At 39.9% G+C, this 23,283-nt stretch overlaps 1 protein-coding gene across 2 annotated transcripts in view; it reads right to left on the bottom strand.

The window, feature by feature from the left end:
• Nucleotides 1-22,521, bottom strand: part of IGF2BP2 (insulin like growth factor 2 mRNA binding protein 2) — a 162,787-nt gene extending 140,266 nt beyond the window's left edge. For both annotated transcript variants that reach the window (XM_022570319.3, XM_022570328.3), the window contains exons 1-2: nt 22,250-22,521; nt 20,612-20,672 (exon numbers count right to left, since the gene is read on the bottom strand). In XM_022570319.3, the coding sequence (XP_022426027.1) occupies nt 20,612-20,672; nt 22,250-22,427 (239 nt within the window). In that variant the 5' untranslated portion in view covers nt 22,428-22,521. The remainder of the gene's footprint in view (nt 1-20,611; nt 20,673-22,249) is intronic.
• Nucleotides 22,522-23,283: the final 762 nt, after the last annotated feature.

Below are 23,283 nucleotides of genomic sequence, written 5' to 3'. Positions count from 1 at the left end.
TTGAACAATATTAATAGTTATTCTAAATTAATTTTATTATAAAGATATCAGACCACTCCTTAGTAAGGAATGGTCTAAAACTTTAAAAGATTTTCAACAGTGCAAGCTAAAGAAAAAGATTTTCTGCTTAACCATCAAATAAAACAGGTAACTGGGACTTCCCTGGCGGTCCAGTGGTTAACACTCCGCACTGCCAATGCAGGGGGCGCAGGTCTGATCCCTGGTCGGGGAACTAAGATCCTACATGCCACGTGGCACGGCCAAACCCCCCCACACACCTAAAAAAAAAAAACAAAAACAGGTAACTGAGGTTATCAGAATGCACTGTTCCCTAAGAATTTCAGTTACTGAAGTTAAACCAGGATAAAATTAGACCCAATTCCATTCAACCATGAGTAAGCACCTCCCATGTGGTGATTGGGCACACACCATGAGTAAATCATTCCTTCCTTCCTAGAGCAGTGAACAGACTATCACACAGGACTGCTGTGCACACAGCTACACAGTCACACAGCAACAGCTGAGGTGATAGTGAGACCCTGACAGGGAGCGTTACAGAAGGACTTGGGGGAGCTTTACCCAGGTGGGGTCCTTTTAGCTGGATCTTCAAGGGGACCACCCAGCTGCCAGTTTTCCACTGCCCACAACACATTTTACATTACCTGGGCAGTGAACTCCCTGCCCCACGAGGAAGCATCTGGACTTTGTCCCCAGGCATTATAGGAGTGATCAGGAACTGCAGGCTACTTTTACTTCCAATCTGAAGGCAAGTTCTGTGGTTTATCTACCGTTGTACTTTTTTACAATGAGCCCAGCACCTCACACATAGGCACTGCTGAATACCTGGGAGTAAGTGATGAAAAAATGTAATCTGGAAAGTAAACCTAATGCCCCCCCAGGGGTGCATACAGGTCAGAGGGGAGATCAGGTTCAGACCACCGGTCTTTTGCCCTCTAACTAGCACCCTCATTCCAGACTTAACACACCACAGGCATTTAAGAAGAGTTCCTGACTAACCAAAAATATGGTAGCACATTAAGCTGGTATTAGCATGGTTGTTTCCGTAGATTTGGAAAGAATAAGAGGAGAAGACTCCTCAGAGCCTAGCTCATTAATGCAGGGACTGAGGGCTGGCTTCTTCTGTATCCTATGTTCTATGCCCTGCACTCTGGCTAAACACATAGTTTATTTAGTTCAAGTGAAGCTCTTCCAAGATGAAAAAACTTGTTGAATTCCTAGTGAGTCTCAGAAACATTTTTAAAATTATTCAGACATTATTTGATGTTCAGCAGTTGATTCAGCTGAAGTAATTGAGAGCTGACAGGCAGTTAATTTCAAAACCCTAATGCAACATCACCAACTAGGCACAGAATCCCTCCTATACACCCACCAACTACACAGGCACTATCAATGACGTGTAGGTCACTAAAGACCCCGATGCAGAAAATCTCCAGAAATAAAAGCTTTTCTCTAGATAAAAACACCCACAAACACCGTTTTGTTGTTACAAGAACTGAAATAAATGTAGAAGTTAAATGCTGAAAGTACCCTTTGGAGTGCCAACGTAGTAGGGGTTAGCTAGACCTAGGCTCTGTCTCTCCCACTAGAACACAGTTCCCAGGCAGCCTCTTCTCCTTAACAGTCAGATATTGGAGGTTATCATTCTATTTTTGACAAATGCAGTTTGCTAGGCTCAATATGAGAAGTTATATATATATATATTTTTTTTAACTAAAATGTATTTATATTCTACCTTTAAGGGGTAGTACAGAGTCAAATGGCAAATGATCAAACGTTAAAATAGCCCCCAGTTAAGTACTACTGGTTATTAAATTCTTGTTGGTGAATATTTCCCAAATATAAGTACTGAAAAAAAAGAGGTACTTCCATTTTATTAAGCTGTGATTACTCTGATCAAAATTGCCTTCATTTTCTATCAGTTAAGTAATACTGGCTTGCCATGATTTAAACTGAACTCTTTCTTTTGAATGGATGGATTTTTAACCACTTTCTGTCACGCGTAAGTTATGAAGGCTTCATCCTAAATTCTTCCAGAATAGGATGGTAACCATATATTAACTACCTGCACCTCAAGGGCACTGAAAACCTAAAATGAATCAAGACTACAGCTCACTGAATAGTGAACTACCATTTATTTTAATTGTAATAGGACAGACCTGGAACTTACCTTTTCTTTAAAAAAGAGGGAAGGAGTGCTTATTCAACAAAGAAATCAATATAAACAAAATCATAAGAGGTAAATTTAAACTACTCAAGAGAATAAGCTGTTTAAACACATTTCAGAAGTACTTATATACAACTGATAGCATGAATATATAAATCATTTTCTCTATTCAATAAGAAAGTCTAGCAGGACTGTTCTCTAGCAACATTTTGTTAGTTTACTCAGGTTACAATTTTTAATTGAAAGTAATATAATTTTTTAAAATCTGCCTATTCAGGCATCCTACAAATTATCATTCTTCTTTCCCTTACCTCAACTAGTCTGAATCAATGAGGCCTCAATGTATTTAATTCTAACCATAACCTCAGGTCAAGAATTGAACAGCATCAACCAAATTCAGAAAAACTGATACTGCTTGTGTTTTCAGACAAGAGGATCTGATGCATTTGGTGATGAAAAACACCCAACCACACTCATTCTGCATTGTGTGGCTCCAGGCTGTTAGAAACAACCATGAATGTCTGAGGTTCAAATACCACTTGCACTGGTCCATGAGCATTTCTGAAAATCCAGGAAACATGTTATGTTTCCAAAGGCCGTAGAGCTATACTCAAGAGCCTCTCTACACATCCAGGGCCACTCAGAGGAGTGGCGTCCTAACTGGACTCTGTGGATAGCTCCTGTGGTGAGCAGTTCTGTAGACAGGGACACCTGCGTGGCTCTGTGAGGTGGCCTGGGAAAGGGGCTCTGTCAGATCACCAAACAGGAAGTGTTCTCGTCTTCTGCAGATGGTGCTTTTCTTGACTTGAAAAACAAATCAACTGGTGGGGCAAGTTAAGGAGGAAAAGCCGAGATTATCTGAGACCTGAGTAAGTCACCTGAGGGTGTTCAGCCTGCTGATGGCTTCTGATTTTCCCTGTCCCCTCTCCCCCATGCTGGGATTACAACAAGAAGAAAAGTCACTGAGGAAGAATGAGAAAAAATACATTTCTTTGGGTGCATATCCACAGGCAGTCAAAATATTAGGAAAACTAACAATAATAAGAAACAGTGTAGAGTTACATATCACAGTTGGTCCTCTGAGCTCACAGAATTCCTTGTTCATGCTCACCTTTAACCTCCTAACACTTGAAAGTGATAAAAATCTGAAATAAATCTTAAACTCAGTCTCTCCACTGAGGGTAGTTGGGATGTTCTCCCTAAACTCTCTAAAGAAAAAAAAAATTTTAATACTATAATCACTTGATTGTTTTATGAAGAAAAATGCATCAAGATTCTTAACTATGAAGAGGTCAACAATTCACTCAGAGCATAGAAAAGGGAGCAAGGTAAGCAAAGGATAAAGATAAACTTCGATGGACTAGAATACATAACCTGTGAAGAAAATTTAATACTATATTTACCACTATTGGTTTTTTTAAACAATACAGAAAGCACCTATCTTTTCTAAAGAGCAGACACTCCTGAAGGACTCTAACATTCTATGAGCCTCAGTCTATACAAGTTCAAAAGGAAACAACCAACATTACTTTTTTTATTCCAAATTTATTTTATTAAAAGTTTTGGGGAAAAAAAAATGTTTGAGATTTCACACTGTTATTTAAATACAAGTTTTTTTGCTTTTTAAAAATAGAATTAAAAATTTTTTTTATTCAAGTATAGTTGATTTAAAATATTGTATTGGTCTCAGTGTACAGCAAAGTGATTCAGTTATATATTTTTTCAGATTATTTTCCATTATAGGTTATTATAAGATATTGAATATTTTTCCCTGTATATAGTAAATCCTTAAAGTTTCATTTCACATTAACTATCATGTTATCAGGACCTTAAAGAGAAAAGAATGACTGGGTAATGGGAAGTATACGCAAGTAAAGTAAGCATATGGAAATAAAGTAAGCACTGGGATTCGATAAAAATTTAAAGACATCACTATTAAAATAGTATATTTTACTGAAGTCAAAGTAATTTAGCACATTCTATAAGCAAAGTTGATAGGTCTACATGAGTTTTGCACAATCCTCACACAGAATGAATCATTCAACACTGACAGGGATATATCTAGCTTTAACAACAATGCAAAAACACTAGCAAATATCTTCAAGAAATAAATGTATAACAAAGGTAGGTACCAAAGATCTGAGGGCCTGATGTTTTGTATTTTTAGTGGGGAAGAGAACTGGCTTGTCTGATATCAAAGTGACCACTGCTTTTTGCCTGAGAAAGATTTACTCAGATTTGGTATAGTAAATAGCATATTTCTTAGAAAACCAATGATTTTAAAGAAGGGTAAATATATTTTCCTCTCGTAGACCACGGCTAACCACAGTGTGGCACAATTTTGGAGAAATCAGACCTCACCCAGTTACAAAAATAGCAAAAAGGATTCTTGCTGCTGGCAGAAAAGTGACATCTTTATCGATACTGCAAGAACAGTGTTTTAAACTTCTCAATTAGGCATTTTTTTTAAAAATCAGCTCTTTTAGATAAGGCTGAAAGGGGAAAATTAAATTGTGTTTTATAAAATGGAAGTAACTGAAATCATTCTTCAGGGGAAGGAACAGAAAGAGGCAAAAAAGAAAAGAAAAGAAAAACAACTCAGGTTAAATACTGAATATATGACCCTGTCTAAGTACTTTGAACAATCTGGGCCTCAGTTCTCTAATCTATGAAATGAGGATAGTAGTATCTGCCTTCCTCAACTTATAAGGTTCTGTGAAAATTAAATAAGAATTATAAAAGGATTCAGTAAACTGTAACTGTTGTTACTGCTGTTTTATAAGGAATTCCAGTTTCACTCCAAAAGGAGCTAATTATAAATATTAATACAAGTGGATTATTCTTTTCAGTATAAGTGCCAAATCAACCAAATCTCTCTTTGACTTGCTGACTTTTCCTGATTGACTTAACTCAACCCTAGATGGTCCCCAATGATCCCTACCTCTTGGTATTCCCCTTTTGAGTAGTCCCTTCCCTTCGAGCGTGGACAGAACTAGAGTCTTGTATCTAACAAACAAAATAAGGCAGAAGTGACAACGTGCAACTCAGTGACTAGGCCATAAAAGGCTGTGTGGTGTCACTCTTTCTTGGATTACTCACTCAGGGAAGCCTGCTGTCATGCTGTGCACAGACCCACGGAGAAGCCCACACTGTGGGGAACGGAGACCTCCAGCCCACAGGCAGAGAAAGACGGAGGCCTGCCAACAACCCCAGGAGTGAGCCTCGCAGCAGATCTTCCAGCCCAGTGGAGTCTTTGGATGACTTCAGACCCGGGTGGCAACTTGACTGCAATTTCATGAAAGACGCTGAGCTCGGAACAACCCAGCTAAACTGCTACATGTTCCTGACCCTCAGAAAATGTGTGCCATAATAAGTGTTGGTTGTTTTAAATTGCTAAATTTTGGGGTAATCTGTATGCAGTAACAGATTACTAATACACAGCACTTGACAGCATCTTGCTTTGCAATTAACATTTAATTTAAGATCAGTCTCTTCCTTGCTTATGAATTATCTTATCCACTGGTAAATACTGTCATTTTTGTACTTGTCGGTTTTTTCCATAATAACTTTCGAGGCTATCTGCTTAAACTGATCATGTTTGATTTACTATATAAAAACACACCTTAAGTTTGATTCTTGTATCCACCTATCATCTTGCAATAGAAGGAGAGCTGCTTTCATTTTTTTCCAACAGGTTTTTCTTCTGTGATTCTCAGCAGATGTTTAATGCAATTTGGGTTATACAGAAAAAAATATCTACAGGGAAAATTGTATTTTCATGTAATCATACTGAATTTAATAGTACTAAGATGAACCTATCTTTATTTATTTTTTTTTAAGAAGACTGATTTGTAAATCCTATTCTGGTTCCAACAAATCTAAATCTTTGCTTTCTAATACTCGTTTTGCAGCCCTGTGCAACTGCTCTTTTGCAGCTCACCTCATGTTTTAAAGACACTTCATACCTAAAATGTCCGTGAAGGTTTCATTCTACTTAAGCCAAAAGATTAAGTCAAAAGTTTGAAAAAACCACTCACAAAAAAGCAAAATCTTTGAACTGCTATCCCCCCTGCCCTGTTTGAAAAGAAGGAAAAAAAAGAGAAAAAGAGGGAAAGAAATAAAAGTAAATTATTAATATCTTATTATGATTTAAATTTTAATTAATTCATTCAAAAATATTTAATGAGCAACTATTTCCAAGCATTGAAGATGCAACAGTGGAAATAAAAAATAAGACCCAGATCGCATGGAACTTCAAATTTTTAAAATTCAAAAAACCAGCCCCCAAAATAGAGTTAGCTATTTTTGTGGAACCTATGACCATTTAGATCCATCACAAATGAGGGGAGACATATAAAATCCTGAATTCCCTGATCCTGTATGCTACTTTATTATGCCTTACCATAAACGACTTGCTAACTTTTTTTTTTCCCTCGAGTGAGGCATTTACTTCTAGTACAAGCTGAAGGTGAATAAATGGAGAGAGAATCAATATTTATAAGTTTTTCCTATGTGTCATGCATGTTAATACATTGTTATATAAACTACACAGTAACATTAATTATTTAGTATTAGAATCCAATTTGACAGGTAAAATTTAGGCTCTAAGATGAAACACTAGTAAGCAACATGGTTGGGGTCTAAATTCAGTTGATTTTGATTCCAAAATCCATGTTCTTTCCACCCCTTGATGAGTTCTGTTCAAAGCCCCAGTAAATCATGGTGTATATTCTATTCTAAAATTCTAAGATCAAGAGCTCCTACAAAATTGCCTTTGAGAAAAAAAATATTCTATTAAAACTATACTTTAATTCTAATAATTACTTCTAACTTAACTTTCAGTCTTATATCAAGTAGCCGCTTTCAGAAGAGCTCCACTTGGATATCTCACATGACATCAAACTCAACATACCCAAAATGTGATTTCCTTCTTAAAAGCTACTCTCTCCCCAAGATTCTCTTTTTACCCTGGCATCACTCTCACCTCACAATTCAATCTACTTACCTATCACCAAGTTGTCCACTCTATTATGCCTTACCATAGATGACTTGCTAACTTAACAGTTCTCCAAGACAAGGGCTTTACCTCACCATTATGGTGATCACTAATGGGCTATTTCATTATGTATGTAAATTATAGAACAAAAAGATACATTTAAAAAATGCTAATTCCAACTGTCAGAGAAGTGTTTTGTTTTTCTTGTCTTTTCTTTTCTTTTTTTTAAAAAAGGTCCCTTAGGCAATTGGCAGTTCTCATTTAGTTTGGCCTTAATGAGTATTTACCCAGGGCCCAGAAGCAGAATCCATATGGCTTTCAATTTCCCCAACTTAAATACAAGAAAGTGCAACAGTAACCAAAACATTTTTCAAACGTATTTAAAAGCACATTTTTTTCACCACCAAATTTTCCTACCAAGTACACTCTATGCTTTTCAAACTACCTGCCTTATATCAGATGTTGATTTATAGGCAGAACTCAAGTTCTTATTTTTAAAAATGTTTGCTGGACATATGAGAATCGTATTTTCTTAGGAAATGGTTTAAAACATTATCTATAGTTGGCCTAGTGTTTAACTGGAGAAGAATTTAGACTGATATGGAAACATGTTCCTCCAATTATATGAAAATAGAGGTTTATTTTTTTCTCATGAACATGTATTCTGAAATACTATATAAACTTATAAGAGTATCACATATTCAGCATATGTAAATTCTATATTTACCAAAGGATTTTAGATGGCTAAATACAACAGAAGCAAAATAAGATCTCTACATAAAGATAAAACTATAGGGTACTCTTTAATGGAGAAAATAATTATTCCAGAAAACTAGACGAAGGATGCATTGCTCTGAGACCTAATTTTAGTTTTGAGCTTCCAAACAGCTATCATCATTAGATAAGAGACATACTAGTTTATCCAGTTTATCAAGAGAAGGACTTTCCCCTCTCACTCACAGACAGCCTTAAAGGTAAGAGATACTAAACATAACAGAGTGTTTTTGACAATATTTTGAAGAGGATGCAGACTTTCATGCGGCAGAGACTGCAAACTGGCAACCCGTGAGCCAGATGAAACTGCTCTCTTCTTTGACTCTCACAGTGTCTCCAAAATTTTTTCAATGGTTGAAAAATTTAAATATTTAAAATAAGAACTCTGACTTCTGGTTGGAGCTAATAGCTACCCCTCCTATAATCCATAGAACACCCCCCCTTTGCCACCACTTATGTCATCTGCAGGAATCTAAGTGTGGACCCCTGTACATATATGGTGGTCTATTAGAACAGTCTTACTATAAAATAAAACTTGAGCGCATATTATGAAATCATTAATCTTTGAAGACCAATCTGCAGGAAGTTAGAGTGGTAAAGCATAGGGGCATGGAGGAGAGCTCAGAGGGCAGTGTCCCAGTCTCCCTCTCCCTCTCCCTCTCTCCCTCAGGACTATAAGGACTCCCCCCAAGAGTCTTTGGCCATAAGTTAAGAAATCATCGAAAAAATAATATTTTTGGAAGTAATATCCTGTTTTTGAACAAGAATCATACATGCAGGACTGATACTGAAAAAGTGCACGTTAGAGTAAAATAGCTCATGTCCCTTCTGATTTGTTGGGCATCCACTCTACCCAGGTGAAAATATTTTGAAGATCACCTCTGTGTTCATGGAACCCCAGCACACACACCAGATAAAAGTAGGGCTGCTCTGCTTGAAGAAGGAGTAGGAAGGCCATCCTGCTTGCACCTCCTAAAGCAAAAACTTGTTCTTGACGAATGAGAGGGTCCCATGTCACCAGACCCATCACTGTACAAAGTCAGTTGACTCTAACGGCTCTGCCAAGAGCTAGAGTACAATTATTGCCCAAGGAGCTCCCTGGAAAGTTCCTGAGGGGCAAACAATCTGTGCTGTTGATTGTAGAAAAATCCATAGATTTAGTAGTCTGGCATGCAGTTGGCAAAGCAAACAGTTGTTACTAAAGCGAAAGTGACAGAAGATGGAAGGCCATTCCACAGGATTCACAAGTAAGGGAGGCAGGGTCTAAACTTTCCTCAGGAAAGAGCTTTGCATCTGCTAGAATACCTGATCAAGGAAGGGATGGACTCAAGGCCCAGAATTACACACTATAGGACAGATACTTCCAAACTGTTTTTTCAAAGCAGCAAGCCCCTCTGCTAATCCAAATTCTAGACCAAACTCCAATATATAAAACAACAACGAATGCAGCTGTCTTCCAACTGAAAGGTTGGTAAGAAGACAGGATCCCCCAGGTACATATGTCCACTCCCTCTTCCCATAAATTTGGCATCTCCTCAGAATCCTAAGGCTCCGTGGAACACTCTGTTAAAAGCACCGCTGTGGGGAATAAAACATGTGACTCTGGCCTGGAAATTTTTAAAGCAGGTATTAACACCTTGACCATGATTGTTATAGGTGAACTAAAGCCACAAATCATTTTCAATGTCAGAATTATTGTTTTGAAATCACTATTGAAATAGACACATATGGCAAACCATTAATACAAAAATCAATGAACCAAAGAGCTAACTCTTCCCTGGCAAACCTCTTAAGATGTATAAAGAATTACATCAGAACCAGCCACCTGTTCTCAATTCTTTTATAACCCTTACAACAAAATTCCTTTTTAACTTACCTACTTCATAAACCTAAATCCCTGTCTTTATTTCAAATAATGGAGCCAGCAGTGCCTTTGTCATTGCAAATCTTTAGTGAAGAATAAAATAAATAAAATCTAAATTTTAAAAAAATATTAAGCAACTAAAAACTTTAAAGAATATTAACCAACCAGCAGTTTGTTTTTTATTCCTTAGAAAGGAGATTAAATCCTATATTTTAAAAAATCTGAGCTTAAAACCTAGTTTCTTAGGCTTCCCTGGTGGCGCAGCGGTTAAGAATCCGCCTGCTAATGCAGGGGACACGGGTTCAAGCCCTGGTCCGGGAAGATCCCACATGCCGCGGAGCAACTAAGCCCGTGCGCCTCAACTACTGCAGCCTGCGCACCTAGAGTCCGTGCTCCGCAACTACTGAGCCCGTGTGCCACAACTACTGAAGCCTGCGCACCTAGAGCCCGTGCTCTGCAACAAGAGAAGCCACCGCAGTGAGAGGCCGATGCACCACAGTGAAGAGTAGCCCCCGCTCACCACAACAAGAGAAAGCCCGTGCGCAGCAAGGAAGACCCAACACAACCAAAAATAAATAAATAAATTTTATTAAAAAAACCACAAAACCTAGTTTCTAAAGATCTTTGATTTCATCATCTTTAGCAGCGACACAACTCGGGGAGTTTTAGAGAGCTTAGTTTACAAATTCAGTGTCCATGATTTGAAGACATCACTATCAGTCTGAAGAGAGGGGAAAAAAAGAGTACAGCTGGATCCAGGAGAAAAGCCAGGTTATTTACGCACCCACAAATTTTTTTCTGTTCTTCAATGGTTGTTGTTAGTAGATATTTTTCCTTTACAAAGAATAAACACAAATCCACTTCCGGGGGGAAAAATAGTAGCCTAAACTTTCAGCACTGGGAAATTCCATCCCAAGTTTTCAACTACTCACAAAAGCTTATGAGGGTTGACCCCCAGGACCGTGGAGACCATGGAGGAGCGTGTCTGTGGCACATTCCGAGGAAGCGTGAGCCACAGAGCCCATACATTCCAGCACACTGAGCAAGCACACACATGCCTCCCCACTTCCCCAGACTCCGCCAGCGAGGGGGCACCAGGCTGGAGGCAGGCCCCACACACCAGGCACCTTCCAGTCCTGCCCAGCCATCCCTGCAGAAGTACAAAGGGGAAGGAGAATAAGAGAGAGGAACTGGCCAGTGCAGGGCCTCAAAGAAAGAAATATAAGACCGTTTGTGGGGTAGGCCAACCACATACTCTAAGGGTTTTTAAAAGTCAAAGAACAACTTGTGTGAGCCTCCTGGTCCTGCTACCACCAATGGAATCACTTACTGTCTCCCACCCACCACCAGTGAGTACCAGTCTTTCTCACATGCTCTGGAATTACAGACCGTACAAGCTGCACAACCAAGTTCAGTCACCTATGCTTCTACAGCTACCGGTATCCTTTCTCCCTTCCTCCATCCCTCTTTCTCTCCTTCCTTCCTTTCCTCCTTTCTTGCTTCCCTCCTCCCTCTGTTCTTAACAATTGAAGAGGTTAAACTCCAGTTTTTCAGCATTAAACTCTTTCATCATCTATCTCCGACTCTCTCATATAATGATGCACAAACACTTTTACTCCAAAACCTTATCTACACAATGAAGAGACAAAACATCCATTTTTCAAATATGCATTCTTAAAATCACAAAGATCAAAAGGGACTAAAGTAAAAGATCTCCACGTAACAAAAACTATACAGCCTGTCCTCACATAAGCTTTTTCGAAATAGCCTCTATTTCATGAGTTGGTTTGAGGTTAACCTGTCCACAGAACCACCATTCAATGAAATAGTTTTTTGCTTTACTTTCAAAGAGAAAGAGTAAAAAAGAATATATAAATGTGGTAATAAAAATCTTTTCTGATAATACTCTTGACTGAGAAAAGCCATTATTTTTCATCTTATAATAAAATTTTTTCATAAAATTACATTCTTATCAAAAAAGCACCACCTCTATATCTACAAAGCAAAATTCTTGTATATCTCATTCCATTGGTAGTATAATTGTATCTCAAGTCCTATTTACTAAAAAAAAACAAAAAAAGTTATGAATGCATAATATGCTTAAGTAGTGTATCAAAAAGAATATACAAATCTTTCTACTCCCTGTGCTTTCAGAATCTTTCATTGTCAAAAAGGTTTAAGGGCTTCCCTGGTGGCACAGTGGTTAAGAATCCGCCTGCCAGTGCAGGGGACATGGGTTCGAGCCCTGGTCCGGGAAGATCCCACATGCCACAGAGCAACTAAGCCCATGTGCCACAACTACTGAGCCTGTTCTCTAGAGCCTTCGAGCCACAGCTACTGAAGCCCACGTGCCTAGAGCCCGTGCTCCACAACAAGAGAAGCCACCACAATGAGAAGCCCGCGCACAGCAACGAAGACCCAATGCAGCCATTAATTAAGTAATTAATTAGAAGGTTTAAAATTTTCTAATGTTAATAAGATGAACCACTCTATACAAGATAATTTGCAAGAATCCCGTATTTCCGTCTCCAAATCATAGACACTTTTTAAAATATACAGATAAAAATGAAAGCATGCCACACTTTGTGCAACACTCTAGGTCCTACACAAAAAAGTCTGAGGTGTTTTTTTCCAGGATTTAAAAAAAGTATCTGGGCCAAAGGCAAAAATACAGACCCTCCCTACCCACCCCACCCCACTGCATACATATGTTTTTTACACTTAACTTTCAACCACAATGATTTTTTAAAAATCTTTTTATCTTTAAGTAATTACTAATGCCTCTACTATAGGTCTACTTCAAGAAAGTTTCTTCAAATTATGACTAACACTTTCAGTTGTTTTTCAATTACACTAAATTAAAAATATACTAACTTCAGTTAGTCAGTCCTTTATCTTCCTCAGCATATCTGTTGTATACATGTAAACTTTAGCTCTAATTCTGAGTTAGGAAAAACATACAAAGTTACTCTATTACCTATGTACACATTATCACAACTTCCTACTTTATTGCTAGGGTGCTGTTACTGTATACAAATTAGATGGTAAGCAAGGGTAAGACGCCCACTGCTTCTTTGAAGCAGGTTTGGTCAGTAGAAGGAGTTGCTTTGGAGTCCAAAGCTTTACAGCCCTATCTGTGAAAGGGATGAAATTCAGATCTCTCTCGGCTGTATACAAAAAAATATGGAGAAGGCCTAGTCCAATGCCTAGCACATTAACTACTCAGCAAGTATTAGTTACCTTTCTTCCTTTTCCCCATCTTCTGAGTCAGAATTCCACAGAACATGCAATACCCTACTCTGGGCTCTACTAAGTTAAAGAAATGAAATGCCTAGGGAGTTGGAAATAATCTTTCACTTACCTTTTTCTTGATAATTCCTTCCTCCCTTCCACCACCACCATAAATATGATACTACACAAAAGTTAAAGGAAACAAGGATAAATGCAGGCAAAGTTCACAATTAAGGGGAAATGGACTGTTCTTCACATGATTAGTTATTTAGTATATGCTTTTGAGTGACTATATCATTAATGAGGAACTCAGAGAACTTTAGGGATGCTATCCTATTAACATTCATTTCACTCCCACAGGAGAGGCCAAAGGCCATATTCTGTACAGAAAGTGAATCAGAGAGAGACACCAAATCTCAGGAAAGACTTGGCAGCTACCAGCAAAACACTTAAAACGAAACAGTCCTGCCCTCTGGCAATGGATTGGCTGAAACCTGGGACGAACCCACCCAAGTGATTCCTTGAGCTTGACTTTCCTTTACCATGTGGCACACGGTCTTGACCAGGGCTACCTGTGTAATCTGTGTGGCTCAGCTGTTGAAACATCTTTCTCGGCAATGTCCTATGTCATAATACAAGGAATGCAAACACTAAAAAAAGCAATGTAACAACAACATCAAGATCCAACCTTCTTGGTTAGGCATACCCCACTTCTGTCTATGGGCAAGCACAGTGATACTGCCAGTAATTTAAAAATGACCTCTGTTTCTAATTTTTTTCCTAAAAACTATAACAAAGTACAGATCATTTGGATTGATTAAGAATAAGATCATTGCAAAGGGTGATTCACAAACAAATCTATATTTATATCTTTCCATCACTCTTGAATGGCAACCTTTGAACCGTACAACACTTTCAGATAACTTCTTTAATTAAACAAAGTAAATGTAGGTGAAGTACTCTGGACTGAGAATCAGAAGTTCTAACCCTAGCGTTACTATTTAATAGTAATGTGACCTTAGGTAAATTATTAAATTTCTCTGAGACTGAGTTTTCTCATCTAAAAAAAGGAATAATATTAACTGTCCTTTCTTCTTCACATAATTATTATTTAGAATAAATGAAATAATGTGTTGAAGAGGCTTAGATATTATCAGTACTATGTGAATATGAGATGCAGGCACATAAATATACATTTATCTAGTATTATTTACATGTCAACACATGGAATCATTATATTACCTTTCTGATCACATTTAAAACAAAAATTAAAAGTCCAAGCTTCCCCCATAGGGCAAATCCTCACATGTTGGTACACATTAATTGTATGATAATAAGAAAAACTGAAAATATCATTCTCATTGCAATCGTCCCATACAGATTATCCTGGTCATTAGGTACAACATTTTCCTTGATATAGATAGATAGAAGAAAGTCTAAAACATGCATCAGAACTCTTAATTTTCACTTAATGGACTTACTGAAATACCAATTTTATGAAATATTCTTGATAATAAACAGAATAGGAAAATTCTAACTAAATCTTCACATTTTAAGAAATAAAGTATAGAACAGATAAATAAATAGGAAATCCAAGAATAAACAAAACATGTCTCCAAAATGCAAGCTTATTATTTAGTGAGAACCAGAGGCTTGGGGAAGAAACATATCTATTAAATGATGGACATCATTTTGGACTTGATTGCCTGCTATTAATTCAAAAGTATCCATTTTCTCTGGTCTACTTATTCAACACCTCAACATGCCTTCAAACACTAAACCAAATTAAAGAAACAGTAATTATATTCTCCCTCCTCTTTGGAAGCCAAAATAACAAAATCTGAATTTTTCTGTAAAAGAAAATAATTTTTCTTCACTATTTTATGGAAAGACCAGACTAAAGTACATGATCAAAACAGGAAAAGAAAAACCTTAAAAATAATGCTCTGAGCACTCTGCAATTTTGCTGCCCAAAATAGAACCCATACAGTCCATGCCACCAAATGAAAATTACAAGTTTGTAAGCATGAAGTCAAATTATAAAGTAAAAGATTTAAAAAAATATTTTAATGGTGATAAATGAAAGGAAAGACTGTTATCTTTACTGGTAGGTGTTTGTTGTTTATTTGCTATTATGTTTTCTTCAGTGATAGTGTTTTGAATGACTACCCAAACTAATTTGAACTTTGAGTTTAAAAAGGACAAACCTTGACTAACAAATTACTTGGGCAAATTTTGTTAAACAGAACTCTCCCATTCTTCAAATTAAGAAGTTAATCATAAGTTTTGGAAATTATGCTTTTGACTAGAATTTTTAGAAAGCTGGTTTAAAAAATTGGTTTAGCCAAACCCCACCACTTTCTTCTTCAACACCAATAAGAACACTGAAGACATTTTGGTGGCATTTAAATATAATTTTTTAAAATATATTTTTGAAATTTATTATTCAACTTTTTTAACAGCCTCCAAAGAAACCAGCTCAATATTATGCTTCTTCTAATGAAACTGATTCTCTCAGAGTACTTTTGTTATGCAAAATAATACACTGTCTTCCACAGTATAGAATTTCTAAATGAAAATGCATATTCAAGTCTTAAATCTTCTATAGAAAATCAAAGCCTACACAGAATCACTTGCCAATTCTCTTAGTGAGAGGGGACATCCAAGCAAAAGTGAAGGAGAGTAAATTTCCCACAGAATGGTCCTTCCAGTAGCATGCTCACTGAAGCCACTACAGGTGTCTGTGCCCTGGCTCCCACAAGGTTAAACACCTGCAAGAGTTATGCATCACTCAAGGCACATATTATTGCACTTGACTCCCTTTATTTACCACAAGGTTCAAACACCTAGCAATTTTCATTTGCCTTGTCAGGACTAAAATCCAGAACATTTGTTGTTTAATTTAAAGATATCCTCCTCTTCCCTCTTGATACCATCTGTCTGAAACTACTGTCTCCCATAAAACACACACGCACGTGTGCACACACACACACACACACCCATGTGCACACACCCCGCTGAACCACAGAGATTGATGCACTTAAACTCAAATTATGTCCTCTAACAACTGACCAATTGCTCATCTACTTTTGAGGATTTCATTAGCAGACTTGGAAGAGTGATTCAGCAGGAGACAGCAAATATTTAGAAAGCTGAAAGTATCAAATATGTATAAATAGTTCTTACAGAAATCTGATTTTCATAACTTTTTGACTTTTAATAAATGTGCCCAAATTACCACCCTTTTATGCACATTTCAATGTCATTTACATTCCCCCCATCTAAAAAACTGGAACAACCTCTGTAAAATAAAAAGCATTTACTCAAAATAATAGTGAAATGTTGATTTTGATATGTATTAGTTCTAAATCTTCTAACATCCTTTAAAATTTTTCTTCTTAAAGAAAATATATTGTACTTTAAATCATTATGTATAAAAGGTGTTCTACAAATATTATTAATCTTCTCTCATCTTCTCTATATAAATGATAATCTCAGGCTAACATAATAAAAAACAAAACTCTGAGACCATCCCTTACTGGTCATCTTATATCCAGCCATAATTACAAAGAAACATTATTATTTAAAAAAACACAATTTGACAAATGTATTACATATCACCAAGTCACCTTTTAGAATTAACGTTCATGTGTTTAGCCACCTAGTACTTTTATAAATCACTACAATATAATTTAAAATTGATATGAATTTGTCAAATTGGAAAATCAAGCCCCATATAACATCTATTTCGCTTTGTAGATTTCAATGGCTTTTAATATTTAACCAAATAACGTAAAAAACAATGACCAGTCTTTTAAAAACACAAACTAGAATTTTAAACCTGAATTACCAAGTAATTTTTTTCTTTATTGCTTCTATTTTAATCCCAACACTTATCTCTTAAAGGTCACGAAAATGTGTAATTTTCTATGGCATTACCTAGAACGGCATAAAAAAATTACTAGCCTTTTTTAAAAATGGGAAACTAAATGTCCAACTCAAAAGTCAAATCAAAACTAACCTTAGAGTAATATATATATGTGTGTGTACATATATATATATATATGTAAAATATCCACACATGGAATCTATACAATTAAATCCAGGCCTTAATTTCTAATTCAACAAATTCTTGAAATAGGGTACCATATGATTTTAACCTAATAAAGTCTTTTCTGTTGTTACAAAATTAAAAATTGATCCATCAAAAGCCTTTGTTGCAGGGAGGGCTTGAGGTTGGCTGGTTGGGTTTTTTTTTTCCTTTTTGGTATTTAATTCAACTATACACAATGTAGTACATACAAGCAAAACACAATTGAGATACTGTTTTCTTTAACATTCCTATAGGAGACCAAATTCATTTGCATTGGAGAGAACACAATTACTGATTTTTAACTCATGAAAGACAAATTCATAGCTTTTCCCTACACTACCTCATAGTATTCTCACCATCTCAGTGAAAGCATTTCTAGCACCACTTAGTTACTTCCTAGAAGTGGGCAGAAATTGCATTTTTCAAAGTTTTGTTTCTCACAGAATCATTCAACTTTAGTTACAAAGTACATTCAGGTTAGCGTATGTCTTAGCTCAAAACAATTTATGTAATGTGTGTGTGTGTGTGTGTGTGCATGTGTGTAGATACATATAGTATATAAATTTTTTTTAAACTAAACTCTCATCAACATCAAAAATGAAATTTCTATCAAGGAAGTTTCCACAACTTTTACAGCCCTTTGTCTGTTTTTTCTTCCTTAAGAAATCTTTGATTCATATATGCTACCAAGAAATGCGAATAGAGAAAAAAGAATCAAAGATTTTTATTCAACAGAGCCTGAAGCCAACTTAGAAAGAAAAATAGATGGTTTGTACATGGTTTACATTACAATAATTTGCATTTAATAAGAATGAAGCACATGTGGCAAAAGAAAAAAGAGTTTTCTACTTTTAAGTGACCCTGAGAAAATAATACTATCTAGTCTGTCTACAAAAACAGCACATATAAAATAATGCTAGAATGATATTTAACAAAAGATCCAATTGGTAAGCAAATGGCATGCCAATATTTTCATAACTTAAGATAAAAAACATCTCCTCCTAAGTATCATTAGGTTAAAAAAAATCTATTTGGAATATAGATATTAAAACTGATTCTTGAGAGCAGAAAGAAATCAGAACAATATAAAGAAAATGAGCACTCACTTGTGGAATGGTTTTTTAAGTAAGCAAGCAATGAGGATGAATTGTTTTCTTCACATTTTCACTTCTACTAACACAAAAACCACATATAGAACTGACTGAAGGCCAACAAATGTACTTTTAACTTGTTAATTTTCATGGAAGTGCAATAAAAGAACACCAAAATAGTCACCATATAACATAAAAGCTTTGGTTTCAAATGTCACAGTACCCTGTTTTTGAGAGTCCCCTCCGTGGTGGAGCCCTGTACATGAGAACACACAGCTGCCTCCTCCCAGGAGTCTGAGCTCAGTACACAACACCAGGCATCAGCTCTCTCTCCCTTAGCCTGCAGTACCAGTAACTAATTTCTGCATTTTAAACTAATAAAGGAAAGGAAGAAAGATCAAAGCTATCCAATCAGAAATGAAGCAGCCCTCTACAGCAGCAGCTTATGCATACATTTGGCATGTCAGACATCTTCAGAGTAGTGAATCATACACAGCGCATTTCAATCTACCTCCTAGGTATTTCATATTACCCACAGTGTTCAAAGAAATCATGTACCAATAGAGCTGTATAAGTCCTAGATTGCTCTTTATTTAATTAATACTAAAAATTTGGGACAAGCTTTTAATTCTGAACTCTTATATAAACACAACAAAATCATCTAAATGACCCACCAGCTAACAGCAAATAACCTCTGTATTTTGAAAGAAAAAAGTTAAAACGTAATATATTTGTGAGAAGTTTCAAGAGATGTTAATAACTTTAGATAAACTAGTATTTCACTTACATTGCAACATTAAATAATATACTTTGCAACATGAAATGAGACACCAACTAACCAAAGATAAAATTCTACCGATTTTTACTAATTATAACCCAAAAAAACCCTCAAAACAATTATACAGCCAACAGAATTAGATATTTATAGAAACATAACCCATCAAATATTTTGGGTGCTTCTTTCAAACCTTGTTCAATATGTTCATCCAATATTCAAGTGTTATAAGATGAGTAATTTCAACTTACAGTAAATAGTTAATGTATCAAAAAGCTTCAACTTCGATTTCTCAAGCAAAAAAAAATTTTTTTAAGAAAAGCATACAAACTTAGAATACTTAATTTAAAAATTAATCAGTTGCACATTACATTTCTTCCTAGAGAGAAGAACTAGCTTAATATTACACATGAAACTGCAAATCATAATTTTTACCTCTTTTTTTTTTAAGTTATTAAGTAGTTTTCTGATATGCCACTGGAATCATTGGCAAACAAAAGATATTCTGTTGCTTAGTTAAAACATATCTGGAAATGTGCACACATTTTTAGAGACCCTTTAAGCAAAACATCTATGTATTTAACAATTGGGATAGTTTGTTTTAAAATCTATTCAATCCTGGCAAAAATCAAGTAAATGGTTACACTATTGAGAATCACAAACTGTAAAGGTGGTAAGTCAAAGACTTCACTTAGAGTCTCTAATTCAGCTACTTAATGACTAATGGTGAAGAAATGTATGTGAATGGGATATAAACTAAGTTACGACACATAGAAAAAAAATCTAGAATGAGTAATAAAGGGCCCAAATTTAAAGTCCACAATAAACTTTAAACAAAGATGTTCTCCCTCATTCTCTCCTCACAGACATTCTCATGTAAGCAAATCACTGTGGAGAAATCCAACCTCCACAAAACTTTTTAGTCCTTCATTAACAACAGTGCACTTAAATATAATTATAGATTTCACAGTGATATTTGTTAAGCCTCAAACATATCTTAAAAGCAACAACAACAAGAAAACGCTCAGAAGCAATATTCAGTAGTCTCTGTGACTAAAAAAGTCTGGCTTTTAACTGCCACCTAATCCAAACAACCTACTTGTTTAAAGCACTATGCAAAAATATCGACCCCTTGCTGAATTATTTTATTATTCAACACTAAGGTATCTAAAAAAGAAAACTAATTAATCGCAATAATCGCGAAGTTTAGTTAAGCAATTTAGCTGACACAGTAAATATTTACTCTTAACATCTCACAGGAAGTCTTGACAAGCATTTGTTGCCATTGTGCTGGGGGGCAGGGGTGGGAGTGGCGGGTGGGAGGCAAGTTTTCATAAACAAGTTAAACGGTCCCAGCGAATTTAACACAGCTAGTGTTCGCCACCCACCCCCAATAAGGCACCAGATACTTTCCAAGTACAGTAAACACCTTATATAATGAAAGTAAAAAATGTAGCTTTCTAAACTATTTTAACTCCACTACAAAAACAAACAAACGCCTTTTAAAAAAAACTATACAAGCACATTTTTAAAAACTGAGTGTATTTTTTTTATTTAAACGTAAGACCAATCACACAAAAAAACTAAGCAAAATATATTTACCTGAGCTTTTTGGAGACTGAGTAATCAACTTCCATGATTTTCCCATGTAATTCCACTTTACCTTTAAAACAGAAATTAAAGCACTCAGAACCTTCCTGCGATCAAACCGGCGGGGGGCTAGGAGGGGCACGCACAGAACTCCACGCTCCGGCTCCGCCTTCGGGCGCCCTCAAGGGGTCTCCTACCCTTCTCGAGCTGGGCAAACTTGGTTCCCAGTGGAGAAAAAAGGTGGGCGCCCCATGTCGCCTTGTTCCCCGGGACGAGGTGGCAAGGGTGCGAGCCCGGATCCCGACCTCAGGTATAGCTGTGGGTGGCATTACCGGAAAAACAAATTTAATAAAGAGCGGCGCCAATTTGAAAGGATGAGCTCATTTGAAACTCAAGCTGCAGGGCTGGCGCGGCCCCGCTCCTCTCCGGGCCCCCACCTCTCCATTGCGCTAATCCGGGCTCCGAAGGCTCCGCTGCTCTCCCCTCCCTGCCCTCTCCTCCCGGTGGCCCTGGTGAGACACGCCGAAGCCCCCCGGGGGCCGCTTCCGCGAGAGCCGGGTCCCCGCCTGCTTCTGGTCACCTTGGCCTCGCCACTGCCCCGCCCCCACTCCGCGCGCCGGTGGGGAAGGGGCTCCAGCCGGGCCGAGGTTCGGGGGGCGCAGGCTCGTGGCCTGGGGGCGAGCGCGGCTCCGAGCGGTGCGTGTGCGGGAGGGAGAGTTGGTGAGTGCGCGCGCGCGCGAGTGTGTGTGTGTGTCGCTCTCCGTCTCCCGTCTGGGCTCCAGCGCTCTCGCGGGCCCCCCGGTCGCCTCTTTCTCGGTTCTCAGTCCGGGCCCCCACCGAGTTGAGACAGGGCACCTCGTAAAAAGGTGCTTCTGGCCGAGCGGGAGGCGGGGGGACAGACGGCGGAAAGCCCCCAGCCCCGAGTTCTTCTCAATAAAATCGGACAAAAAATTCAGAGAAAAATAGGAGCGCTTGAGAGACAAGCGAGCAGGGACTGAGGTTCGGGAGAGGACCGATAGAGATGTGCCGTCGTGCAAAGGCGGGGTGGGGGGAGCCCCGAAACCTCGGAGGGGATCGTCAGGGTGGCGCCGAGGGGGTGCCAAAAGTGGGGGACCGCGGGGCGAGCTGGGGAGGGGGCTCGAAAGGAGAGTGCGGCTCAGGGGACGCCAGAGGGCGAGAGGTCCTGGGCACGAGGCACGGGAAGGGGTAAGGTCCGGTCAAGGGAGAAGGACATTCAGGGTTTGGGGGGGGTCCCTGACAAAAGGGGTGACGGGAAGGTCAGGGAAGAAGGGGAGACGGGGGCTCTCTAAGGATGGGGGTGGGGAACTCTGGAAAGCAACTCGGGGAGCCGGAGGAACAAGGGGTGCCCCGGGAGAGCGAGAGAGCCTCGGGAACCCTAGGGGAGGCTCGGGGGTCGCCCCAGGGCTGCGGCTGGGAGGGCAAAGGGTGAGTCCGGAGCCGTGGGGGGAGGGGAGCGGGCCGTCCCAAGAGCGGGCCGGTGGTGAGAGTTGAAGGTCTGGTGCGTGGAAGTGAACGTGCGGGCGCTAAAGCCCCCGCCGGGCGCCGCCCGCAGGGCTCGGCCTCCCTCCGGGCGCCGTCCCGGCCTGAGCTGGGCGAGGCGGGGGGAGGGGGACAGCGCCGACTGCTCACCCGAGAGGGTCTCGATGGCGCGGATGGCCCAGTTCTGGTCGGGGTAGTCCACGAAGGCGTAGCCGGACTTGAGCAGGACCTGTCCCGCCAGGGGCAGCTTCCTGTCCCCGAAGAGCTGCCGGAGGTCGTCGGCAGTGACGGCGGGGCTCAGGTTCCCGATGTAAAGCTTGTTCATCATCCGTCTCTTCCCCGAGAGCCCGCGGCTCCCCCGGCCCGGTACCCGGCGCTCCTCGCCTCCTCCGCTGCCCTCGTCTCCCCTCCTCCTCCTCCGCCCCCCCTCCCCGCCCTCCGCCCGCCCGCCACCCACCCCCACCCTCAGCCTGGCTCCCCCCACCGCGGCCGGCCCGGCCCGCCCGGGGGCAGAGGCGGAGGCGGGGACTCGGCGCGGCTGCCTCCTCGGGGCAGAGTCCCGGGCCGGGCGGCGGCGCGCGGACAAAGCGCTCTCTCTGCCTCTCTCTCTCCCTCTCAAGGCGGTGGCGGGAGGAGGAGCAGCGGCGGGCGGCGGCAGCGCACCCCGCGTGTGTCTGTGTGAGAGTTTGTACGGGCGTGTGCGCAGCCGAGAGTGAGCGAGCGAGCGCCCCCTCCCCGCCCCGCGCCGCTGCGCCCCTCGCCTCGCGCCCCCCGCGCTCCGAGCGCTCCGCGCGGCTACCGGGACTTCTGCCCCGCGCCGGGCAGGCGGAAGCGGGTCGCGGCCTGGGGCTGGGGCTCCCGGGAGCCAGAACCCCGGGCAGGCGCGGCGCGGAGGCCGGGCGAGCGGCGGGGAGGGGAAGGCGCGCCCCGGGCGCGGGTGGGAATGCGCGAGGGGGAGCGGCTGGGAGCCGCAGGCGTAGGAGGGCGAGGGGCTGTGGGAGAGCGTGGAAAGGGGTGTGCGCAAGGTGGACCGGATGTGAGGGCGCGGCTGCAGGGCCGGCGGGAAGGTGTGTCTCGGAGGTGAGAAGCGAGGGCAGGCTGGGAGACCACAACTTTCGCGGCGAGTTGGCCGAGTCCGGCTCCCTGCGCGTTCCCGGGCTGAGCGCTCGCTCAGAGACCCGCTC

This window comes from Delphinapterus leucas, chromosome 4 (assembly GCF_059928025.1).
Source record: "Delphinapterus leucas isolate spDelLeu-1000000601 "Yukka" chromosome 4, BTC_Dleu_Yukka2, whole genome shotgun sequence".
In the NCBI taxonomy this organism is placed as follows: domain Eukaryota; kingdom Metazoa; phylum Chordata; class Mammalia; order Artiodactyla; family Monodontidae; genus Delphinapterus; species Delphinapterus leucas.
This window is presented reverse-complemented; position numbering and strand designations above follow the sequence as displayed.